General features: G+C 43.9%; 2 protein-coding genes across 2 annotated transcripts in view; one reads left to right on the forward strand and one right to left on the reverse strand.

The window, feature by feature from the left end:
* Positions 1-322: 322 nt before the first annotated feature.
* On the reverse strand, positions 323-10,221 carry LOC311141871 (ubiquitin-associated domain-containing protein 1-like). The gene is made up of 10 exons (XM_084177368.1): positions 9,809-10,221; positions 8,984-9,104; positions 8,796-8,869; positions 8,470-8,577; positions 8,014-8,116; positions 4,510-4,618; positions 2,545-2,806; positions 1,756-1,842; positions 1,312-1,450; positions 323-1,111 (listed from the first exon to the last, which is right to left on the reverse strand). Exons 1-10 carry the CDS (start codon positions 9,944-9,946, stop codon positions 996-998), a joined length of 1,257 nt encoding a protein of 418 aa, XP_084033494.1. The 5' UTR covers positions 9,947-10,221; the 3' UTR covers positions 323-995.
* A 7,666-nt stretch (positions 10,222-17,887) lies between these two features.
* LOC311141452 (calmodulin-regulated spectrin-associated protein 1-B-like) overlaps positions 17,888-25,038 on the forward strand; it is a 43,490-nt gene continuing 36,339 nt past the window's right edge. Inside the window, exons 1-2 of the mRNA XM_084176788.1 lie at positions 17,888-18,275; positions 18,729-18,889. Coding sequence (XP_084032914.1) covers positions 18,730-18,889 — 160 coding nt within the window. The 5' untranslated portion in view covers positions 17,888-18,275; position 18,729. The remainder of the gene's footprint in view (positions 18,276-18,728; positions 18,890-25,038) is intronic.

Consider the following 25,038-nt stretch of genomic DNA (forward strand, 5'->3'; position numbering starts at 1 on the left):
TGTGACTCACAGCAGGCAGACCACTAGGCTCCCACGGTTGAACACACACAGAGATTGTGAGCAAAAGCGAAAGAAAATCTTTCTGACCACCCAAATCCACCTGTACCTCTACACTCTAAATTCTGGACTTAATGTGATGAGCACAAATATTGCCATCACAGCAAGTGCATCCCAATACTTTCCACAAATCTAAAAGCATTGTATTGGTGGAGGAATGGACTAGAGGGAGTTTCAACCATATTTCTTATCCCAGTCATTTCCTTTTAAACCACTTAAGGGGAGTGAACAAGTGCACAATTTAGGAGGAAGGAGAGGTTAATTTGGACATACCCATAACCTGGGGTTTAATCATTCAGGAAGGGTGGAACGTTACACAACTTTCAGATAGAAACACGTCATTTAGAACAGACCTTATTTGTCACAGAGAATAATCAAATCGGATCCACTCTATACATTACATGTCTATCTACAACCTTTGGAATGTTTTACCATTCTGAACAAACCCCTGGTAAGTACTGAACTCTCATTTCATTATCACGCAACAGTTTGGTGCATGTTCACATGCAGTCTGACTTGTCTTCTACCAAATGATACAGACTTCCTGTAGTCATTCACCTCTCGCTAGAAACATTCACCTTTGATGAAATGCAACAATTTAAGGAGACAACTTCAACTGTGATTGATATTCGAATACGGTGAACATTGGTTTGATGGAGAAATTATATCAAATAAATAATGTGCGTCATAACTATAAATTGTTCTTATTAAAATGTAAAAAACAACAATTGTAATAATTATTATTTTTATAATCATGTTCATGTTAACATTGTTTTGTACAAGGTTTTCTGTGGTATAAATAAATATTTCAGTCTTTTATACACATCTTCTCCGGCTTTGACTTTTCAAGGCAAAAACAACACTTGTCACAGCCGTGCACGCACTCGCACACAAGCTCACCTACACACACAAGCTCACACCAGGTCACCATACGGTCCCTACGTGCGGTTGAGTGTCTGGAAGATTCTGGAGATCTGCAGCATGACAGGCCCAGTCTCAGGGTCATTCATCCATTGGGTGCTGTTCAGAGGGTTCTCCAACATGTCCTCAAACGCTACACACAAACAACAAAAAGGTTTTGGAGGGTTTTAAGATACAATTCAATAAGTAGCATTGTCTGAGCCAGAATGGCCCATAGGACAGAAACCTGTTTCTGTAGTGTGAGGCTTGATGTATAGGTACACCCCTTTATCCTCTGAGCTTTATTTGTTATTTTTAACTGTACAATTCCCTTTATGCCTAAATCAAACCTACCCAGCAGTGTTTTAGGGTTGGTGAGGCCCAGCTGGACCACAGGGTTCTCCAGGATGGCCTGGAACAGAGAACTGTTGGTGTCAATGCCTTTATCCAGGTCCTCTGGAGACGGCTTCCTGTCCCCCAGCAGCCACTCGCACTATGGGACAACAAGAGGTTAACCAATCAGCAGCCACTCGCACTGCAGTTTAGATCGGTTAGTTAACTTCTCTTAAACTTGGACGGTCAATGGAGAACCAGTTCTCATTCCAAATGACAACATGGGTAAGAGGCGTAAAAAGCTGTCCATTCATACAAGACAGCAAGCAAAAACTTTTTTTTTTACTCAATAAGTAAGTGCCTGCTTCTTTGCGCTGATCATATACAGAAGACAAAGCGAGTATGTCAATAGCGGAACACCTCGGTGTCAGATCCTTTATTCCTCAGTGTGGACAGTAAACCTACCGCAGTGTCCTGTTGGTTGTTATTGACTCTCAGAGCATCGACCACCTCCTTCTCATCAAAGCCCATCTCCATTAACGCAATGACTGCCTGCAGAGACAAAGAACGATACGGAGTTAGTTTATCATTACATACTACACTGTCATTCTATAAAAATACCAATAGTTTATCACAGTATGATGCCAACATTCAGTAAGAGAGTAGCAGCGACACATTTTACAACATTTTATGTAAGCTAGCTAATAACTACTGAGTGTACAAAACATTAGGAACTCTATCCATGACAGACTGACCAGGTGAATCCAGGTGAAAGCTATGATCCCTTCTTTATGTCACTTGTTAAATCCACTTCAAATCAGTGTAGATGAAGGGGAGGAGAGACAAGTTAAAGAAGGATTTTTAAGCCTCGAGACAATTGAGACATGGATTGTGTATGTGTACATTTCAGAGGGTGAATGGGCAAGACAAAAGATTGAAGTGCCTTTGAACGGGGTATGGTAGTAGGTGCCAGGCACACCATGGGCCAGCATCGCTGTGGAACACTTTCGATATCTTGTAGAGTTGAGGCTGAATAATTGAGGCTGTTCTGAGGATAAATGGGGGTGCAACTCAATATTAGGAAGGTGTTCCTAATGTTTTCTACACTCAGTGTATCTTGCCTGGTCCCAGATCTGTTTGTCGTCTTGCCAAATCCTTCAGTTGGCTATTCAGCACAAACATATATGGGACCAGGCTAACATGTAACAGTGTTAGCTTGGTATATCCCAGGGCATTGGGACAGAAAACACTCACCCGTGAGTCAGGCCTGAACTCTCTTTTCCTTCGGATCCTCTTGAAGATCTCAGTGAGCTCGTCCTGCCTGGCGACGGCGGCATCTGTGCTGGTCTGGGAGAGGGTGCGGAGGAGGTTTGGACATGAGGCGGAGATAGAGGGGACCAGGGGTGGTGCTGTGGCTCCTACTGCTCCTGGGGCGTCCTGGCCGGCCAGGGGGGTGTCCACCGCGGGGTCGTCTACGTGCTCAATCAGCCACTCCATGGCCTGGGTCACTGACATGCTGCAGGAGAGGGAGTGAGGGAAGGGCATGGTTAAACGTGTTGTTTCAGACTCAGATGACTCATCTGACTGGACTCACTTGTTGTGATTCAAACAACTGGTGCTGGATAGAATCACAGGCTCAGTGGTTAATTGATTCTTTATAAACTTCACTGATTTGACCACTGACCAGTATCATTGACTCAGACTATACTCCAGGGCAGTGGAGGCTCCTCAGATGAGGAAGGGGAGGACCATCCTCCTCAGTGAATTTCATAAAAATAAAAATAGTTAAACATTTAAAAAAGTTATCCTTTTGGATAAAACTATACTAAATATAATCACATCACCAAATAATTGATTAAAACACACTATTTTGCAAAGAAGGTCTACAGTAGCCTCAACAGCACTCTGTAGGGTAGCACCATCGTGTAGCCGGAGGACAGCTAGCTTCCGTCCTCTTCTGGGTACATCGACTTCAATACAAAACCTAGGAGGCTCGTGGTTCTCACCCCCTTCCACAGTAATTATGACAACTTCCAGAGGACGTCCTCCAACCTATCAGAGCTCTTGCAGCATGAACTGACATTTTGTCCACCCAATCAAAGGATCAGATAATTAATCTAGTACTGAAAGCTAGCAATGCAGTGTATAACATGTGGTGAGTAGTTGACTCTGAGAAAGACAATAGTTGAACAGTTTTGAACAAATTAATTTCTTCCAAAATGAAGGAGAAGCAAGAGAGAAATAGAGAGAGAGAGATTGTCTTTTTTCCCCCACTTTCACTTAGCTAGCAAATGCAGCTAGGTAGTTTAGCCTACTGAAACACCCTGCTCAAACAGAGGGATGCTATGTTAGCTAGCTGGCTATGACTTTCCAACACAACACTGGAACTCTTCCAAGTCAAGGTAAGCTTTTGGTTTGACAAATGTATTGCCACCGGGGCCAGCTGGTGTAACTGCTTACTGACTGTAACGTTACTGCATGATTGTAGCAGGTTTACTAACGCGTTAGTTCTATTAGCTATGCTGACTATGACGTTACTTTAGCTAATATGCTGACAACGATGTCGGCTGTTTGTAGCGGTTTAGCTTGGAAAGGGTTTTTCGCCTGGTCACTTACAGCTGATGTGTTGTGCATTGAAGTCCACAAGTGAAAGGGAAGAGGTGAGAGGAGGAGAGTGCATAGATGCAAGAAGGAATACAATGTGGCTACTATGAAAGTGAACTGTGTTTACGAGTGATCAGGGGTGTATTCATTCAGCCGATTCTGTTGGAAAATGTTTCTTAAAACGGAACAAACTGAGTATAAACATTGTTGAATTTGTCCAATAAAAACTCTTGTTTGCAACTGTTGGACTAATGATTACACCCTATATCAGCTAGATGCAGACAAGAGTGTGCAAGGCGGTATTGAATGTCACTGTCTGTCACCTCAAATGTCTCTAGACCTGTGTGCACCTACGTTGCAAAATTGCAAGAAATAGCCCCGCGGCCAAGATGGGGGCCTCAAAAATGTTATTGCCCAGGGCCTTGACCAAATAAAGCTGGTCCAAGATAGCACTAACCATGGGCTGACCATGCCCATTGTCACATCCTTGTCACGCCCACCCCCTTAAGCCCCTTTTTGATTCAGAAAAAACCCTGCACTCGTTGTGTCGGTGATTCTGTTTGGATGATCTAAATTCACTTCTGGTGCTGATAAGTATTATTGATTGTGACTCACTGGTTGAGTCTGAGAGCTTTGATGGCTCTGCTCTCAGGGAAACCCATCTCAGTCAGCTGCTGAAGGGCCGTCTCATCCACCCGGTCCTCCTCATCCTCATCCAGCATGGCTGACAATCACACGCAGACAGACAATATTAGTGAATAACAGTATACCTATAATAATACTTTATACCGTGGCATTGATTGCCTTGAAGGGCATTCTAGAGCTTGCATTATTTAAGTGATAATGCCTGAGAAGCCGGTGTTTGGAGGATATACTGGCATGGGTGTTGTTAGGCCCGAGACAAACACAGGCTTCTCGGGCATTATCACTTTTATACAACGGGTTACCAACATATTCAAATAATGATTTACATATTTTCATAAAAAACTTTATTTTGATGAATTTATTCATACTATTTCATCCTTCCACAAGATATAGTCCCTACACAAATCTAGGGTTGCTACCCAAGCTGGCTGGCTGGTCGTTCTATCGGTTCAGTTGCCAGAGACGCGACCCAGTCGTTCATTCTAAAAGTTCCATTGTCATACTGGCTGGCAATGTTCTTATCCCTTGCTTGCTAGCTAGCCAACTAAGGCTAACTTACAGTGACGTCAAACAATGCAGCCAGAATAACAGCAAAGTAAACTCAGCAAAAAAAGAAATGTCCCTTTTTCAGGACCCTGTCTTTCAAAGATCCAAATAACTTCACAGATCTTCATTGTAAAGGGTTTAAACACTGTTTCCCATGCTTGTTCAATGAACCATAAACAATTAAATGAACATGCACCTGTGGAACGGTCGTTAAGACACTAACAGCTTACAGATGGTAGGCAATTAAGGTCACAGTTATGAAAACTTAGGACACTGAAGAGGCCTTTCTACTGACTTTGAAAAACACCACAAGAAAGATGCCCAGGGTCCCTGCTCATCTGCGTGAACGTGCCTTAGGCATGCTGCAAGGAGGCATGAGGACTGCAGATGTGGCCAGGGCAATAAATTGCAATGTCCGTACTGTGAGACGCCTAAGACAGCGCTATAGGGAGACAGGACGGACAGCTGATTGTCCTCGCAGTGGCAGACCACGTGTAACAACACCTGCACAGGATCGGTACATCCGAACATCACACCTGCGGGACAGGTACAGGATGGCAACAACAACTGCCCGAGTTACATCATGAACGCACAATCCCTCCATCAGTGCTCAGACTGTCCGCAAGAGGATGAGAGAGGCTGGACTGAGGTCTTGTAGGCCTGTTGTTAGGCAGGTCCTCACCAGACATCCCCGGCATCAACATCACCTATGGGCACAAACCCACCGTCGCTGGACCAGACAGGACTGGCAAAAAGTGCTCTTCACTGACGGGTCACGGTTTTGTTTCACCAGGGGTGATGGTGGGATTCGCGTTTATCGTCAAAGGATTGAACGTTACACTGAGGCCTGTACTCTGGAGCGGGATCGATTTGGAGGTGGAGGGTCCGTCATGGTCTAGGGCGGTGTGTCACAGCATCTTTTAACTGAGCTTGTTGTCATTGCAGGCAATCTCAATGCTGTGTGTTACAGGGAAGACATCCTCCTCCCTCATGTGGTACCCTTCCTGCAGGCTCATCCTGACATGACCCTCCAGCATGACAATGCCACCAGCCATACTGCTCGTTCTGTGCGTGATTTCAGTGTTCTGCCATGGCCAGCGAAGAGCCCGGATCTCAATCCCATTGAGCACGTTTGGGACCTGTTGGATCGGAGGGTGAGGGCTAGGGCCATTCCCCCCAGAAATGTCCGGGAACTTGCAGGTGCCTTGGTGGAAGAGTGGGGTAACATCTCACAGCAAGAACTGGCAAATCTGGTGCAGTCCATGAGGAGGAGATTACATTTACATTTTAGTCATTTACCAGACGCTCTTATCCAGAGCGACTTACAGTTAGTGCATACATTATTTTATCGAACCCACAACCCTGGCGTTGCAAACGCCATGCTCTACCAACTGAGCTACATCCCCTGCCGGCCATTCCCTCCCCTACCCTGGATGACGCTGGGCCAATTGTGCGCGCCGCCCCATGGGTCTCCCGGTCGCGGCTGGCTACGACAGAGCCTGGATTCGAACCAGGATCTCTGGTGGCACAGCTAGCACTGCGATGCAGTGCCTTAGACCACTGAGATGCACTGCAGTACTTAATGCAGCTGGTGGCCACACCAGATACTGACTGTTACTTTTGACCCCCCCCGTTTGTTCAGGGACACATTATTCCATTTCTGTTAGTCACATGTCTGTGGAACTCAGTTTATGTCTCAGTTGTTGAATCTTGTTATGTTCATACAAATATTTACACATGTTAAGTTTGCTGAAAATAAACGCAGTTGACAGTGAGAGGACGTTTCTTTTTTTGCTGAGTTTAGCTACATTTGCGTTTATTTAAGCTGTTTTCTAGTGACATTTATTTGGATACATCCATAACAATGAGCTAATGATGCGCAATTTCGTCTGCCGTAGAAAATGTGCTCTCTTGTCAGGACACTGTTGTTCAGAGGAGCTAGCCAACAACACAGCTAACACAATCACTTCAAACTGAAGCTGGAAAGACAGCAAACTAGTTGCACTTAATTTCTTTTGAACAGTTTTCTATTGATATTTTTGTATACATAAAAATTATGCCTATTCATGATTTTTATCCTCACTGTAAATGTTGGTCTAAAAGAAATGTGAGATAATGTCTAGATGCTTTTTATAGTGGAGATCAAGTTTATACATTGCCTGGCTGGGCTGATGGGACAGTGGATTGTGCAGTCAGATGGAACAGAGTAAATAGGCATTTAAATGTCAGATTTAGCCAGTGGTAAATTGTGGAATAGACACCGGCTGGAACGCGGTTTTAACCAATCAGCATTCAGAATTAGACCCACCCGTTGTATAATTCCCTATAATGCGCAGTATAATTGCACAGTATAATTCAATGGCTATGAAGTTCATACTTACATGTTCTGTTTGAGCTGCTTTTGAAAGCAAAAGTCGATTTGAAAACATTATTGGCATTGTTGAATTAGATTTTCATAATAGCAAGCTAGGACTGATGGTTTGTTCATAGAAATCAGAATCAATCATACTGATTTATATGGGTTAGCTGAGCTAGCAAGACAACTACTGTAGATATCTAGTAAACTTGCTAGCTACTGCAGAGGATGTTGAACAAATTATAGCCATGGTATAAAAATGGGATAATCAACTTGGGAGCTCTATGCATTCTCTGGAAAATAATGCAACTCTGTGGAAAGTGAGTTCCACTTCGCTAACGCGTCGTGGAACACACCTTCCACTTGGCACATTATTTTCCAGAGAACTTACAGCCACTCGTTGATTATCCCTTAAATAATGCACTGTTCTGTCACTCATACATAAGCTCAGTGACAACATGACTGTTACAGCTCCAACTTTTTGCTCATTAAAAACCTCATGCATAACTAGCCTGTTACAGCCCTGCATAATCTTTGATAATGAAATAAAGTCTGCACAGTGCACACTGTACCATTGGCCTTTTTGAAGAGCTCCACGGCATCGGGGTTCAAGGCGAGGAGCTTCTGGGCCACTTCAATGAGAGAGACAAGGATTTTCCTGAGCTCCGTCTGAAACTGATGGAAAATGTACACACACATGCACACATAAACCAGAATTAATAACCTCTCTTTAAGAATGAGGTTCATGGCATAACATTAAGAGCATTACCAACTTGCCCTTGGGAATGAGGTCTTCTGACCTCATTGGAACTTCCTGGTTAAATTTAAAAATGTAATCTTAGTATCAGGGATTTAGAACAGGCTTAATCAAATTCACTCATTTGAAAATGCCTCTGATAAGTTTGCAGGCCCATGCATTTTAGGACTACAGAATTTCAGTACAATAGTAAGTGGAAATCTCCTGAAGTGCTTTGAACTATGCATTCAGACATGTTATTTACTGTAATACTGTATTGTACTGTACTTACGTCTCTGATGTTGTGCTGGGTGACAGTGCGGTCTGTGTGGCGGGTGGACAGGCCAGCGGTGGCCTTCAGGATAGCATCCTTATCTGGAGCCTTGTTATCCTGTTTCTTCTGACAGACAAGGAAGAAACACACACTAAAGACCGTCCCAAACAGTACAACTAGTTGTAATACGTTTTTTGATGTGCTTGTCCCTGGTTCTCGCAGTCTTAGCAATACATTAAATATTTTTGTCTGATGATCAGTGCCTATTGAGATTAAGTGCAGAGTTCGACAAGCCACAAACTAATACAATTAGGGAGAGTATATAAATCTGTTGTAGGGCCTACCTTTTCCTCTGCAGTTATGTCAGCCATTTTCGGAGGGGGTGGCGGTGGTCTCTTCTTTATCAGTAGAAGAACATCTAAAACCAAAGGAAAACATTCACTTAATGGCATGTAGTAGCATTGATCATATTGGCTTATTGTTTGTGGGGAAAATATAAACATTGAGACAACTTCAAAATCCATAGGAGTACCTTTATCTTTTAGACTTTCATCTGCAACTGTTTTAGTTTCTGTGAGGATCCTCTCCGAGGCAGCATGGACAAGTTTATGGTGTGTGATTGTTTTGGGGTCTTCGAGGCTTCCATGTACATACTGCAAAACAAGCAAACCCCCCAAATTATCCCACAGATGGAACAAGTAGCAGTACTTTTATCCTGGTAAAATACTACAGCGTCATAAGCAGTTTGTAATTGGTAATGTATAGGCTAGCTAGACCTATATCAATAGCCAACCCCGTTTCTAAAGATGCCAATGATTTCTGCATTAGCTGGGTCTCTTACTGTTGTCTCGCTTATCTAAACTTGTACTAGGAGGATGCAGTGCAGAAAGAGACTGGCAGCCATATGGGGTAGGCTAGCTACATATAGGGCATCATACTGGCACTTAGGGAAGAATCAAGCATAAAAATGGGTAGCCCTAACTAGCAACAGCACAGTATAGACTGTGGAACAAATAAGGAAAACTCAGAAGGCAGGAGCCTAGAAACATAAACAGAGTAACTTACATAGCTACACCAACAGACACGAGCATTGTGGCTAGGCTAGCTATCACATTTTGCTAAGGAGCTCATGAGGTGCGCATAGCTTGCAGGGATTCTAGGCTAGCTAGCTTGTGAACCAACTTGCTAAATTATAAATAGCAGTGTCTACCCAGTTACTATAAATACGGAAAGACTGACACTGACTATTTCAACTGGGGCTGCAAACATCAGCGATACAGTTACACAACTACGTTACAATTTCACCCTGACCCGAGCAAACACCAATGAGCAAGCAGGAAAATAAACACAAACATACATGTTTCAAGCACTTCTCTTTGAGTTTTTCAATAGTGGTATCCTCTGTTACTTCTTCCAACCACTCTGTACCATCCATAGTACAAATGTGGATTTTTAATATTTTTCCAGCGAATATCTTATCTTCTTGCACAAACATAGCTGTAGCTTTGTGTGTAGCTAGCTAGCAAGCTAGTTCAGTGATGGCTACGTTAGTTTGCTAACATTAGCAGGCTAACTGGCGTCTTCGAAAAACAGCGACAACAGTGCAAACACATGAACTTATGATTTTCAGACAGTCTAATCAGACTTCAACGCTATAGCAGTCGAGTGCTGTTATTTTCGCTAAGAAGAGTTGTTTATTTTTCTCGAAAAGACGAGCAGCTAGCCAAGGACCCTATTTTGTTGGTTAACCTAGGCAACGTTTGTCCCTGTGCATAATGGGAATTGTAGTTGTTTTAAACGGTGTAGTTTCGCGCTCAATTAGCTGTGAATCCTAAAAGGTACCACCAGAAGAGGGAGACACTGCCTGGGCCTACTACACTGAACAAAAAATTAATGCAACATGCAACAATTTCAAAGACGGAAATAAGTCAATTTAAATAAATAAATATGGATTTCACATGAATGGGAATACAGATATGATTCTGTTGGTTAAAGGTAGAGGCGTGGATCAGAAAACCAGACAGTATATGGTGTGATCGTCATTATTTTTTTTATTTTTTATTTTATTTAACCTTTATTTAACCAGGTAAGTCAGTTGAGAAAACGTTTTCATTTACAACTGCGACCTGGCCAAGATAAAGCAAAGCAGTGCGATAAAAACAACAACACAGAGTTACATATGGGGTAAACAAAACATAAAGTCAAAAATACAACAGAAAATACATATACAGCCTGTGCGAATGTAGTAAATTATGGAGGTAAGGCAATAAATAGGCCATAGTGCAAAATAGTTACAATTTCGTATTAACACTGGAATGATAGATGTGCAAAAGATGATGTGCAAATAGAGATCCTGGGGTGCAAATGAGCAAAATAAATAACAATATGGGGATGAGGTAGTTGGATGGGCTAATTACAGATGGGCTGTGTACAGGTGCAGTGATCGGTAAGCTGCTCTGACAACTAACGCCTAAAGTTAGTGAGGGAGATAAGAGTCTCCAGCTTCAGAGATTTTTGCAGTTCCTTCCAGTCATTGGCAGCAGAGAACTGGAAGGAATGGCGGCCAAAGGAGGTGTTGGCTTTGGGGATGACCAGTGAGATATACCTGCTGGAGCGCAGACTACGGGTATTTGCCTAGCAGTGATTTATAGATGACCTGGAGCCAGTGGGTTTGGCGACGAATATGTAGTGAGGGCCAGCCAACAAGAGCGTACAGGTCACAATGGTGGGTAGTATATGGGGCTTTGGTGACAAAACGGATGGCACTGTGATAGACTACATCCAATTTGCTGAGTAGAGTGTTGGAGGCTATTTTGTAAATGACTTCGCCGAAGTCAAGGATCGGTAGGATAGTCAGTTTTACGAGGGCATGTTTGGCAGCATGAGTGAAGGAGGCTTTGTTGCGAAATAGGAAGCCGATTCTAGATTTAACTTTGGATTGGAGATGCTTAATGTGAGTCTGGAAGGAGAGTTTACAGTCTAACCAGACACCTAGGTATTTGTAGTTGTCCACATACTCTAGGTCAGACCCGCCGAGAGTAGTGATTCTAGTCGGGTGGGCGGGTGCAAGCAGCATTCGGTTGAAGAGCATGCATTTAGTTTTACTAGTGTTTAAGAGCAGTTGGAGGCTACGGAAGGAGTGTTGTATGGCGTTGAAGCTCGTTTGGAGGTTTGTTAACACAGTGTCCAATGAAGGACCAGATGTATACAAAATGGTGTCGTCCGCATAGAGGTGGATCCGAGCGTCACCAGCAGCAAGAGCAACATCATTGATATACACAGAGAATAGAGTCGGCCCGAGAATTGAACCCTGTGGCACCCCCATAGAGACTTCCAGAGGTCCAGACAACAGGCCCTCCGATTTGACACATTGAACTCTATCTGAGAAGTAGTTGGTGAACCAGGCGAGGCAGTCATTTGAGAAACCAAGGCTATTTAGTCTGCCAATAAGAATGTGGTGGTTGACAGAGTCGAAAGCCTTGGCCAGGTCGATGAAGAAGGCTGCGCAGTAGTCTTTTATCGATCGCGGTTATAATATCGTTTAGGATCTTGAGCGTGGCTGAGGTGCACCCATGACCAGCTCGGAAACCGGATTGCATAGCAGAGAAGGTACGGTGGGATTCGAAATGGTCGGTGATCTGTTTGTTAACTTGGTTTTCAAAAACGTTCGAAAGGATGGATATAGGTCTGTAACAGTTTGGATCTAGAGTGTCACCCCCTTTGAAGAGGGGGATGACCGCGGCAGTTTTCCAATCTCTGGGGATCTCAGACGTTACGAAAGAGAGGTTGAACAGGCTAGTAATAGGGGTTGCGACAATTTCTGCGGCTAATTTTAGAAAGAAAGGGTCCAGATTGTCTAGCCCAGCTGATTTGTAGGGGTCCAGATTTTTTATTTATTTTTTAGTCGCGATACATCTCCTTCGCATAGAGTTGATCAGGCTGTTGATTGTGGCCTGTGGAATGTTGTCCCACTCCTCTTCAATGGCTGTGCGTAGTTGCTGGATATTGGCAGGAACTGGAACATGCTGTCATACACGTCAATCCAGAGCATCCCAAACATGCTCAATGGGTGACATGTCTGGTGAGTATGCAGGCCATGGAAGAACTGGGACATTTTCAGCTTCCAGGAATTGCGGACAGATCCTTTTGACATGGGGCCGTGCATTATCATGCTGAAACATGAGGTGATGGCGGAAGATGAATGGCACGACAATGGGCCTCAGGATCTCGTCACGGTATCTCTGTGCATTGAAATTGCCATCGATAAAATGCAATTGTGTTCGTTGTCCGTAGCTTATGCCTGCCCATACCATAACCGTACCGCCACCATGGGGCACTATGTTCACAATGTTGACATCAGCAAACTGCTCGCCCACACAATGCCATGGGATTCATCCGTCTCCAGCGTGCCAGTGGCTGTCGAAGGTGAGCATTTGCCCACTGAAGTCGGTTACGACGCCGAACTGCAGTCAGGTCAAGACTCTGGTGAGGATGATGAGCACGCAGATGAGCTTCCCTGAGACATTTTATGACAGTTTGTGCAGAAATTCTTTGGCTGTGCAAACCCACAGTTTCATCAGCTGTCCAGGTGGCTGGTCTCAGTCAATCACGCAGGTGAAGAAACTGGATGTGGAGGTCCTGAGCTGGCGTGGTTACATATGGTCAGCGGTTGTGAAGCCGGTTGGACATACTGCCAAATTCTCTAAAACGACGTTGGAGGCGGCTATGGTAGAGAAATGAACATCCAATCCTATGGCAACAGCTCTGGTCGACATTCCTGCAGTCAGCATGCCAATTGCACGCTCCCTCAAAACGTGAGACATCTGTGTAACAAAAATTGTTTTATTGTCCCCAGCACAAGGTGCACCTGTGCAATGATCATGCTGTTTAATCAGCTTCTTGATATGGCACACCTGTCAGGTGGATGGATTATCTTGGCAAAGGAGAAATGCTCACTAACAGGGATGTAAACATGGAACATTTCTGGGATCTTTGATTTCAGCTCATGAAACATGGGACCAACACCGAACATGTTGTGTTTTATACTTTTGTTCAGTTTATATATTGCCTTACTGAGGCATCCCATTTTGGCCACAGAAGGATCAGCCTTTCATGGGAAACACACTCAGATTATATTCTACACACTTCACTACTTCCAATATCCCCTTAACTTTTTTTCTACAGGTCAATATGTATTTCATAAACAGTGCAATGCATTGGGTTGAATGGGCCATGGAAACACAATGGGTCCACACTTGCCAACATTAGAAAACGTTTAAAGGTGCAATATGCAGAAATCGCTCCGCCATTTCCTGGTTTCAAAAATTCAAATAATTCGCCTAACTTGAATAAGCCATGTATAAGCAGTGTAGAGAATCATTGTACCATCTAAACCGCTGTGAAATATATTTTCAATAACCAAAAATATTGTATTTTCATCTGGTGTACAAAACCGACATTAAAAGACTCAAAAACTAAACTCAAAGGCAATTTATGCTTGATCCGAAAGTGTGGTCGGAGGCTTGGTATGGATGATGTGACGTAATTGCGGCACCTCCGGAGGCATGCAGCGGCCAAATCAAGCTCCTTACTGCATTGCTGTGCACTTCTCAAATTTTGTAACAATGTGGAGGGCTCTGCATTGCTCCGCATTGACATGATTGGTTTATGGTAGGTGGGGGTGGTACATCCTGTATAAACACAAACTCACTTCCTTGACAACTTCCTTCACAATAGCTCTGCTTGGCTCAGCTAAGCGCAAGAAGTATGAAAGCCCTGACGTCTTCGCAGGCTGCATCTCAGTAAATGCTGTATGACCACTTCAGACTGTGGATTGACCATCTAGAGCAGGGTTCTTCAATTCCGGTCCTGGAGGGCCGAAACACCTCTGTTTTTCATCCTCTCCTTCTAATCAGGGGCTAATTCAGACCTGGGACACCAGGTGAGTGCAATTAACTACCAGGTAGAAATAAAAAACAGAAGTGTTTCGGCCCTCCAGGACCGGAATTGAAGAACCCTGATCTAGAGCCTTTTAAAAACGGAAGCATAGAGATAGCCACATTCAACACATCTACCGCTTCTTAGACTTGCTTTCAATGAGAATGACAGATCTGTAACTCTCATTTCTATGTAAATTTGGTCCTGTCTCCCAAAAAGTTACAGCATTAAGTTTAAACTTTTTTTCTTCTCAAAATGTGCACCAGACAATTAAAATCGTCAATGTGGTCTATGAGAACTCCCGTGTTTTCCCTCACTGTGGGTAAATTGTGAATAGCGACTTGGAGTAGGCCTATTGGCTGATGCAGAATTTGTTACAGGAAATAATAATGTCCAAGGTGTTGTTAGAATAGGGCTAAGTGTGCCTGGTTAGGCTATCTGATGGGAAAAGCTAACATGTAGCGTTTTATCATGTGCAATTACAAATGTTGGACGTGATCGAACCTAATATCTATGGATCAAAACTGAGGGGATTCTATTAATGCCCCAGGCCTGCCCCGGGTGAACCGGGTTAGCGTTGATTGCATTCGTCTTGAAACCGGGCTGCCTCCCACGGGTGACCTGGGTGCCCTGGTCAAAGCCAACTGCAAAGTCGGCTGAAAACAAAAGTGACATATGCCAAGCACGTGGAGGATTCAGTGTTTTCACATGCAAAAGTGTTAACCCTTATAAAAATGCATATATCGCTATACCTGGCTTCCCAAAGAAAACGACTTTGAAAACTATAACATATATATAGAAAATACATGTTTTATGTTTCTGAACAGTTCATCATGCTGTTTTGTAGACATTATGGCCCGGTGATGCTCAATTTGTGCCGGGCGCTCCTCCTTCACCGCTTCTGCCCGGTGATGTGATGGGCCATAGCACGGTTTACCCTGGTTCAGTCTAATCGAACTCACTTACTATTTCATGAAAGTCACACGCCACGATCCGCAAATCAAAGTGACTGAACGGTGCTGTATGGTCAGTCCGAAGTCTGCATTAGTCATACAGCATTTAATGTGATGCGACCTCTGCAGAAGCAATGTTCTCTCTATTTTTTTCAGGCACTGAGCAAATTTCAGGTCTGCTGAGCACAAACGTGAACATTGTTAGTATTCTGTGCAACTTCCAGCATGCGTTTACTGTGAACACTGAGGCTGTACCCGCTTTAAGTTTCAGTTTCAGACAGTGGTCAAGTAGGCTACTGTGGATGATCATAATATAGGCCTACCAGAGTGGCCTAACATCAAAAACAATGGAGAAAATGCATTCCATATCATTTTAACATGGAAATAGCTGTTCTATCGTTCAGCCTACAGTAGCAGGCAATGTGTGGTGTTCAATGTAGGCCTACATTCCATGAGACTGTTTATTCATTTGTCCTTCAGACAAGGAGGTGACTGAAAATGTTGTGTTGTTTGATGCAAGAAACCACTTTACAAAAAAAATGCATTGTTAATCCCATACCATTATTACAGAGAATCAGACAAATTATGCTACCCTCTGCCTATTGGCTACTTAGATTATTCAAGCCTGTCTCAAAATACAACACTGCCCTTTAAGACAAAAAAAAAGCTATTTACCTGACTTGCTTTTCAAAGATGTCTAAAAATGTACATGTTTTGTGCTCTTGTATGAAGCAATCACTCCCCCATTGCTGACAACACGTTATCTATAACTGGGCTAATAACTCACTAACTAGCAAAGGATATGAACAAAATGTGCACATGTGGCTACATGCAGCTCTCCCTTTGATCTCAAAACAAGCACATCTACTAATGACAGTTCATACTGTAAACACAGTCCAGTTCAAAGTGAATGGCACAGATCCACTATGGTTATGGCCTATTTGCATATAGGCCTACTGCAGCTCTGATTGGTTACACCGCAGTGGTTTGTGTAGAGTATGGGCTGAGTCGTGCCTGTCAATGCAATAGAATCCTACTCCAATGCCTTCTGCCTACAACAAAATCTCTTGCATAGTTAGTTTTGCATACTAAGTCTTGCATAGTTATTTTGTTTCTGTATGTTGCATCGAAAGTGGCTAATATTGCGTTGATTCGATCACAATTCCCACAGTAAAGGGAAACGTTGATAGTCTTAACTAAGGGGGAAAACTCTAAAAAGTTTAGTGAAATTCAATCTCGTGCTTCTCTGTGCAGGCAGTCCCTGGGGAGCTGCGCTCCTGCGCACACACTCACGCAGATTAAAGGCGCTGCATGGTCATTCTGCCATCTGCATTGGCCTTGCAGCATTTAGGGTGATATGGCCTCTGCAGAAGTCAGGGCATTCACACTTTTGCGCAGAGCTGTTGTGAAGGAAGTTGTCAAGGAAGTGAATGTGTTTATACCGTCAACCAATCATGTCAATGCAGAGCCCTCAGTATTCTTAATTTTTAGATGCGCACGACCATGTCGTACAGAGCTCAATTTGGCCTATGCGTGCCTCCAGAGCCTAAGTAAGTGCGTCACACCATACATACGGCGCCTCCTGCCACATTTTCAGATCAAGCATAAATTACCAGGAGCCATGCTCGCTACACTGTGATCAAATCAAATGTTATTTGTCACATCATTCATAAACAACAGGTGTACTAATGCCGCGTTCAAAACAACTGGGAACTCTGACATTTCCGACTTCAGTGCGTTCAAGATAATGGCGTTTTAAAGACGCACGCAAAATTTCACCTGTACTCGTAGCTCACTGTTATATTGCGTTCAAGACAACTGGGAACTCGGAAAAATACGAGGTCAAATCATGACGTCAGTGATCTTCAGGTCGGAGCTCTAGAAAGAGGGCGGAGTTGGATGACCATTCAAAACATTTTTTCTTTTGCGGATCGGGGGCGACCGCTTATGTCGCCTATGCCTGGAACCGGCTCGGGTTCCACCTGGGCAAGGCTGACTCTGATCACAAGTCAGAGGCCACTATGATGACACACCAAAATGCAACGGATGTATCCTTTTTGTCTTCTTCTTAGGAGAATGTAATCCAAAAGTAACTGAAAGTAATCATATTATGATACTGAGTTTGGGGTAATCGAAAAGTCGTTACTGATTACAATTTGAGTGGTAACTAGTAAATGTAACTGATTACATTTAGAAAGTAAGCTACCCAAACCTGTTCAGTATACTATAATTGGGTGATATGAAGTACTTATGAACAAATGCAGTTATTACACTGTTTCATTGAATTTTCAGGGACTAATTTCAGAACCTAACAAAAGTTGTTGGTATGGGCATACACACCTTATAGCATACACATGGGCTGGGTCATTCCTGATACTTTTTAACAAAAAAACAATGTAACATTGTTTCATATCTACCTTCATACGCCCTTCTTTGTCACTGAATTAATGGTTACTTTGAATCTCGGTTGGGCTGTTGCGTGATAGTATCAGCAACCACGCAGGCGTAGTGGTTACTGGTTACCTAGCTATGTATTGCTAACGGACATACTATTAGATTTGTATGGGAAAGCGCGGACACGGAGGTACACAAGGTGCTTCTTGCGAATAAGTCAAATTCTTCGGCCTAAATTGAGCCATTAAATAGAAAGATAAACGGTAAAACGCCGAATGATTAAGTACTGTGTTCCGTAACCTCGGTGCATTTATATTTGGCATTGGTAGTAAGTAAACGCTCCTCGGGTATCCGTGGCTGCAAATTTCCCAGGCCGCAAATTTGTTTTTTTGTTGCCTGGGAGGAGACCGTTCGTTCAGCTTGCTGCTGCTATGTGCTGCTTGGGCTTTGCTCGGGCACTTGCATAAGAACGTCCTTATGTTTAATCCTTTATCCTGTTGGATCTAAAGGGTGGATTGAGAACACATCGCGTCTTTGAAGGTATATTGAACATATTGTTTGATTTAGCTAGCGAATGTCCGTTTCATTCACCCAGTTGTTGTAACCTAGCGTTGTTTTTAACAACCTAGCTAGCTAACGTTAGCGTCTGTGTTGGCCAAGGTGCTTTCTAACTTAGCTAACAAGGCTATTTTGTTTAAAAAAATGTACGACACAGATGTAACTAAACAGCCCACCCAGTTGTCAGTTCGCTAGTTAGCTAAGCTAGCTAGCCTAAAGTTAGCCACCTGTCCAATGGATGGGCACCCAAAGAAGCTACGCTAGGACGCTAGCTGTGAGTTAGTTAGCTGGCTAAGAACATTACTTCAGTGACTAGCTAACATTAACTAGCTAGCTAGTTAACGTAATGTACTCATGAAATCACTTGTAGTATGTTTAATGTAAAAAGGGCTTTATAAATACATTTGATTATGATTGAATTTGACTGTTTTATAGGATGGATGTGGATCTGTGTGCTGGCGGGCACAGCACCCGGAGAAAGATGGATTCAGCTGGCGAAGGGACAGTGGAGGTTGTACCTTTGGAATTGTACGACTCTGCCAGAGCAAAAATAGACGCCAACCTACGGTGGCTGTTCGCCAAAGCCTATGGCATCGGTAAGTTATTTCACACACACACACACACACACACAACATATGCATTGGAAAGTTCAAACATAGTCACCTGTCACACACAGCGCAAATGCTTTGGTGCATGCATACTGAACAAAAATATAAATGCAACAATTTCAAGTTCAACAGAGTTAAATTTAATTTAAGGAAATCAGTCAATTGAAATACATTTGTTAGGTCCTAATCTATGGATTTCACATGACTGGGAATACAGATATGCATCTGTTGGTCCCAGAAACCTTTTTTTTTTTTTTTTTAAAGGTAGGGGCGTGAATCAGAAAACCAGTCAGTATCTGGTGTGACCACAATTTGCGTCATGCAACGCGACACATCTCTTTTACATAGAGCTGATCAGGCTGTCGATTGTGGCCTGTGGAACTCCTCTTCAATGGCTGTGCGACGATATTGGCGGGAACTGGAACACGCTGTCACATGTCGATCCAGAGCATCCCAAACATGCTCAATGAGTGACATGTCTGGTGAGTATGCAGGCCATGGAAGAACTGGGACATTTTCAGCTTCCAGGAATTGTGTACAGATCCTTGCGACATTGGGTCGTGCATTATCATGCTGAAACATGAGGTGATGGCGGAAGATGAATGGCACGACAATTGTCTTTAGGATCACGTCACGGTATCTATGTGCATTCAAATTGCTGGTTGGACGTACTGCCAAATTCTCTAAAACGACGTTGGAGGCAGCTTATGGTAGAGGAATGAACATTAAATTATTTGGCAACAGCTCTGGTGGACATTCCTGCAGTCATCATGCCAATTGCGCGCTCCCTGAACTTGAGACATCTGTGGCTTTGTGTGACAAAACGTGCACATTTTAGTGGCCTTTTATTGTCCAAAGCACAAGGTGCACCTGTGTAATGATCATGCTGTTTAATCAGCTTCTTGATATGCCACACCGGTCAGGTTGATGGATTATCTTGGCAAAGGAAAAATGCTCACTAACAGGGATGTAAACAAATTTGTGCTCAAAATATGACAGCAATAAGCTTTTCTTGCGTGTGGAACATTTCTGGGATCTTCTATTTGACCTTATGAAACATGAGACCAACACTTTACATGTTGCGGTTTATATTTTTGTTCAGTGTAGTTTCCTTTCTCTTTTACTGTTCTCACTAAGGCACTTGTGGGTGTTTACCATATATGAACCAAAATGTTATCCAGATGTGAGGTTTTTAATGACCAGAAAGACACCACTGCCCCAGCCAGTGTCCATTGAACCTGGAGTTGAAAGTGAGGATCAGCTGTCTTTATCCCTCATCTGCAAGGCTGGAAGAGTGTGTTGTCTTTCTGGTCACTTTAAAAACCTCACGTCTCGATAACATTTTGGTTCATGTTGTTGGACAGGAAAATGTTGTTGGACAAGAAACGTGTCTGTGTGTTCATCCACACCTCATACTAACAGTCAGCAGTTAGGCTAGTACTAATGAGCAGCGCTTGGAACAGACCTAGATGGTTGGAACCATTCAGAATGGAATGTGTTGTCTACATTTTCTCAATTATTATCCATCAAAATGCGTGTGTGTGCGCATGCTGAACTGGCTGCCCCCCCCCCTATGACTTGGCAAATGATATGACTTCCCACTGACTCACCAGATTTTGCCATTCTGTTTTTGTGCAGTGGCCTTTAGCAGCACAGTGAGATGGGACTCGCAGGAAGCTGATGTATAAATCTACTGTCAGACTGTCATCAGGTCATGGAAAATACAGGGCAAGATATTAGCCTTTCTCACTCTTGTGAAGATAGCCTAAGGTTGCTGGCTTGCCGTAATTATGCTGTATTTAGGTAAACAACATAATTGGACAAAAAATAGGCTACCTGGACCTAGTGCTAACTCCAACTGAACCCTCTATTTTGACCACAAGGCAGACCCACCCAGCCCTTCAGAGACAACAGCTGGGCTCTGCCTAGCCAGAGAGGGGGCCACGGATACTGGGGTGGCACTCCAGGCCTGGCTTACTGTTAGGGACCACTGTAGCAAGTGTTAATGTTAGTATTAGCCTGTTCCAGGTTCCCTGAGCTGTTGAGGGTAACTAGTAGAGCAATCAATAGTTCATGGGCGGCAGGTAGCCTAGCGGTTAAGAGCGTTGGGCCAGTAACCGAAAGGTTGCTAGTTTGAATCCCTGAGCCGACTAGGTGAAAAATCTGTCGTTGTGCCCTTGAGCAAGTCACTTAACCCTAATTGCTCCTGTAAGGCGCTCTGGATAAGAGCGTCTGCTAAATGACAAAAATGTCAATATAAACGCGTCAAACTTCTTCAGAGCAAAACAACCAAGATATTTTGAAGTTTATGGATTTCTAGTTGGTTGCAAGATTCTTAATCTCGTTCCCCAACACTTCCGCCAATATGCGCAAAGTCTGGTGCACCAATGTGTCAAACTTGTCCTTCGTTAGCCAATACATAGCCGGGAGAAACTCCTGGCGCATTGGCATTAGGGCCAGGACCGATACCAGTATCGCAATACTCGTTAGTATCGTGGCAAGGAAACCAAAAAACGAAGCGGATTTAACTTCTTTAGGAAAACGGCCCTATTGTGTGGAAACAAACATCATTATGTTGTCATCCAGTGTCAATTTTTTTCTTTCTCCAAGCCATAGCACACTATTTTTCATACAGCAGGTTTTTAAAGCAGCGGTTCCCAAACCTTTTCACTCGGGGGGGGTGGGACATCCTGCGCGCACGCACGCACGCCACGTCTATTTCTTTGGCCACAAACACTATTCATGACACAAACTGTTCACAACCCTCTTGTTGGTGGAGAGAATATTGCAGGTTTAAAGCTTATTTCCTGCAATTCTACACATTTTGTCATGGGGTGCAAAGAAAACTTTGTCTGTGTATTCATGTAATATTTGAGTGACAAAAAAATTACAACTATCTATGGGCAAAAAACATTAGCTGACATGGGCTAGTTGATCTGGACATTTCTGACAAGTTATAAATGCCTCTCTAAGGTATGCAATGACTGACATGACAAGAGGAACTGATGGGGCGCGCCCCCCTGCCGACCCCTCGGGGGGCGCGCCCCACAGTTTGGTAACCACTGTCTTAAAGGACCAAAGAGTTTGGTCTGCTTTGTGTTTTCATTTCTGCCATGGGAAAAATATTGCGAGACTGGTATCGTCGTCCCTAATAGGCATTGGCTTAATCTACCAACCAATCATCTCCCACAACACCTTCCCCATAACCCTCCCCCGTATGCTAGCACACTACAAGGACAAAGCTACGCCTCACAGTCGTGTGATTTGCTAAAATGAAATGATGAAAAATACCATAATTTTCGGACTATAAGCCGCGCCTTTTTCCCCATTTTTCGACCCTGCGATTTATATAACGGTGCGGCTAATCTATGGATTTTTACAGCTAACAGCCACTAGAAGACCTCCTAAATCTATGGATTTTACAGGTTACAGTCCACCAACTTTAACTCTATGGGCTCTATGACCGGTCCGCGCCCCCCACCTTTAAGCGGCGGGCTCCAGCAGGAAAAGCTGGAGGCCGGAAAAGAGTGAGACAGGTAGCGCGCAAAAGTAAAAGTGGAACCGAGAGTGGTACGAGAGACAGAACGAGAGCGAGACAGTTTGTCTCTTTCCCGACAATCACCTCTGTGCACGAACCCTTACATATGGTAATTAAACATTTAAAACACCTGCGGCTTATAGTCCAGTGCGGCTTATATATGTACACATCATTCAATATCATTCAACTTAGCTGCTGCGGCTTATACTCCGGTGCGCCTTATAGTGCAGAAAATACGGTACTTTACTCAGTAGTTCACTCCCACTAAGGCCAACTGAGTGATTGATATCCCAGGCTTAGGCTGTATGCGCTGTGCGCAATAGCTTGGGAAAGAGGTTACAAGATTCCCATGTCTGTCACTGTTCTGTAGCTCATCAGTTGTCCTCACATCAGCATTTGCATTGTTTGTTTGGGAGCATAATTGCATAGCTGGACTGGAGCATATGTTGAACGAATTACACATCACACCTCAGTGCCACTAGCTTTGTCAGTATATACAGGTAGGAAATGCTTTTAAAATAGCAATGAGGCCTAGCATTGTTATTGAAGGCATGTGGCTGTGGTTCCATGCTGAAGACATGCTAAGATGTTGTGGAGGAGCCAGAGCTAGGTCTGTCTATCACTAGCAGAGAACCTGTCATGTGTGAGACGTGTGACCTAATTTCACTCAGAGAGCACTTACGCTGGCTATTAATCTTTAATTGCTAAACAGTCATGTCAATGGAGTGTGTCGTCTGTGCCTGTTGTCATTGGAAGAACAGAATGGTGCTCCGTCCATTGTTTTCATATCATGGTTTCCTTATTGCTTTTCATATTGCCTCTTCTGGCTTCAACAAGGGTCTATTTAGTTTTGTAGTAACTTACCGTACAGGCCTCACTGATGCTGAACCCTGTCACCTCACCTAGTAATATTTAAGCACCTGCATCTTTGCAGTCTATTGTAGTCTATCATAGCCTACATTGTTCTTATTTAGGCCAAGGTTCCATTTCATGATCCTACCCTTTAGATTTCTGCATTCATTACTGTGATTTCATGATGTCACTCAGACTCAAGCCTGCACAAAGAAAACCAAATTATTCTAGTTTATAATGGTTATCTATATGGGTGGTTTGAATGCCATTCTCCCATTTTAAGGATGTTTTCCGGCTTACTCTCCTAAAAGCTCCCTGTGTTCTAACAACGAACCGTGGTCCCAGAGAGCTCAGCAACAGTAATTGGCTTTTGTCCTGATGACGAACTCTGCCTGGCACTCATCCTCCTCTCCTCTCCCTCCGAGGAGTCTCCCCACTGTCTTTCTGTCATCTGCTCTAAGGGCCCTGGCTAACAAAGCCATGCAGGCAGAGACTGATCACAGTACAGTCGCATGCACGACAACATATATCTGCTATCTAAGTACATTATTGACCGGAGATGAACTAGGGGTGGAACGCTGTTTGATAATGGAGAGAGTAGACTAAAACCTTGGTCTATGCTCAGGTGCAGCAGTAATGATCTTCTCCCAATGGGAACCTCATGGGTCTCCCGGCTGTGACACATCCTGGGCTCGAACCCGGGGCTGTAGTGACGCCTCGAGCACTGCGATGCAGTCACTTAGATCGCTGCGCCACTCGGGATGCCCCCTGCATGTATTGCTGGCATGGCTCTATGAAATGACTTCACTGGCAGGGGATAGGGATGGGGAGGCAGCCCGTCTGAGACGATACAGCCTCTCCCATCAGAGATGCATCCGGGAAGGGGCAGGTGTGTGTGTGAGAGAGAGAGCGGGTGGCTGCGTCACGTGTGTTAGCTTGCCTCTGTATCTGTTTCTCTCTGTGTATGTCTGTGTCTCCCTGTGGAGTGTCTGTGTGACTGCGCGCACGCATGCTCTCGCCTGTGTGTTTTGTATCTCTGTCCCGTGTAGCTCAGTTGGTAGAGCATGGTGTTTGCAACGCCAGGGTTGTGGGTTCGTTTCCAACGGGGGACCAGTATGAATAAAAATAAAAATGTATGCACTCACTAACTGTAAAGTCGCGCTGGATATGACTTAAATGTAAATGTATCCACCCCAGTGCCGACACACAGACAAAACATGGCTGGCAAAGCTCCTTACACCAGCGGCAAGCCAGCCAGTCAGAATGCCACCCGTTGGGGCAAGCTGTTCTGCTCTCCTGACTGGTCTGATGGTGATTGGGGGATGCACTACAGCTGGTCCTGGCAATGGAGCGAAAGGGTGTTTACCATGCAGAGCCTTCTCCCTGTCCCAGTAGTTGGCTATCCCAGCCCACTGTGGCAAGAGGGGGTAGGAGAGGGGAAGCTGCTGCCACACAGTATCAGCGTCTCCAGGGGGAAGTCAAACATGAAGACCCACCCCGGTCCCAGCCAGGCCAGACCCCTTTTGTTTTCACTCAATGCATTATACTCTCTCTCTCTCTCTCTCTGTCTCTCTGTCTCTGTCTCTCTGTCTGTGTGTGTTATACAATAACAGGATTGTTATTGGATTATTGAATCTGTTGTAATGCACAGACACAATCCCAGGTTTATTATCCACACACCCCTACTACTCATAACAATATTGTTATGCGCATATTCAGACTGTGTATGGCAGTAAACAGACTTTAG

The sequence above is a fragment of the Coregonus lavaretus genome, assembly GCF_964263955.1.
Source record: "Coregonus lavaretus genome assembly, chromosome: 14".
Classification (NCBI taxonomy): Eukaryota; Metazoa; Chordata; class Actinopteri; order Salmoniformes; family Salmonidae; genus Coregonus; species Coregonus lavaretus.

Excerpts from the sequence above, each read along its gene's own strand:
- LOC311141871 (XM_084177368.1), bottom strand. The coding sequence starts at position 9,946 with ATGTTTGTGCAAGAAGATAAGATATTCGCTGGAAAAATATTAAAAATC. Across the intron at positions 2,807-4,509 it reads AAAGCTCTCAGACTCAACCA|CATGTCAGTGACCCAGGCCA; the intron begins GTGAGTCACAAT and ends CCTCTCCTGCAG. Across the intron at positions 1,451-1,755 it reads ACAACCAACAGGACACTGCG|TGCGAGTGGCTGCTGGGGGA; the intron begins GTAGGTTTACTG and ends GTTGTCCCATAG.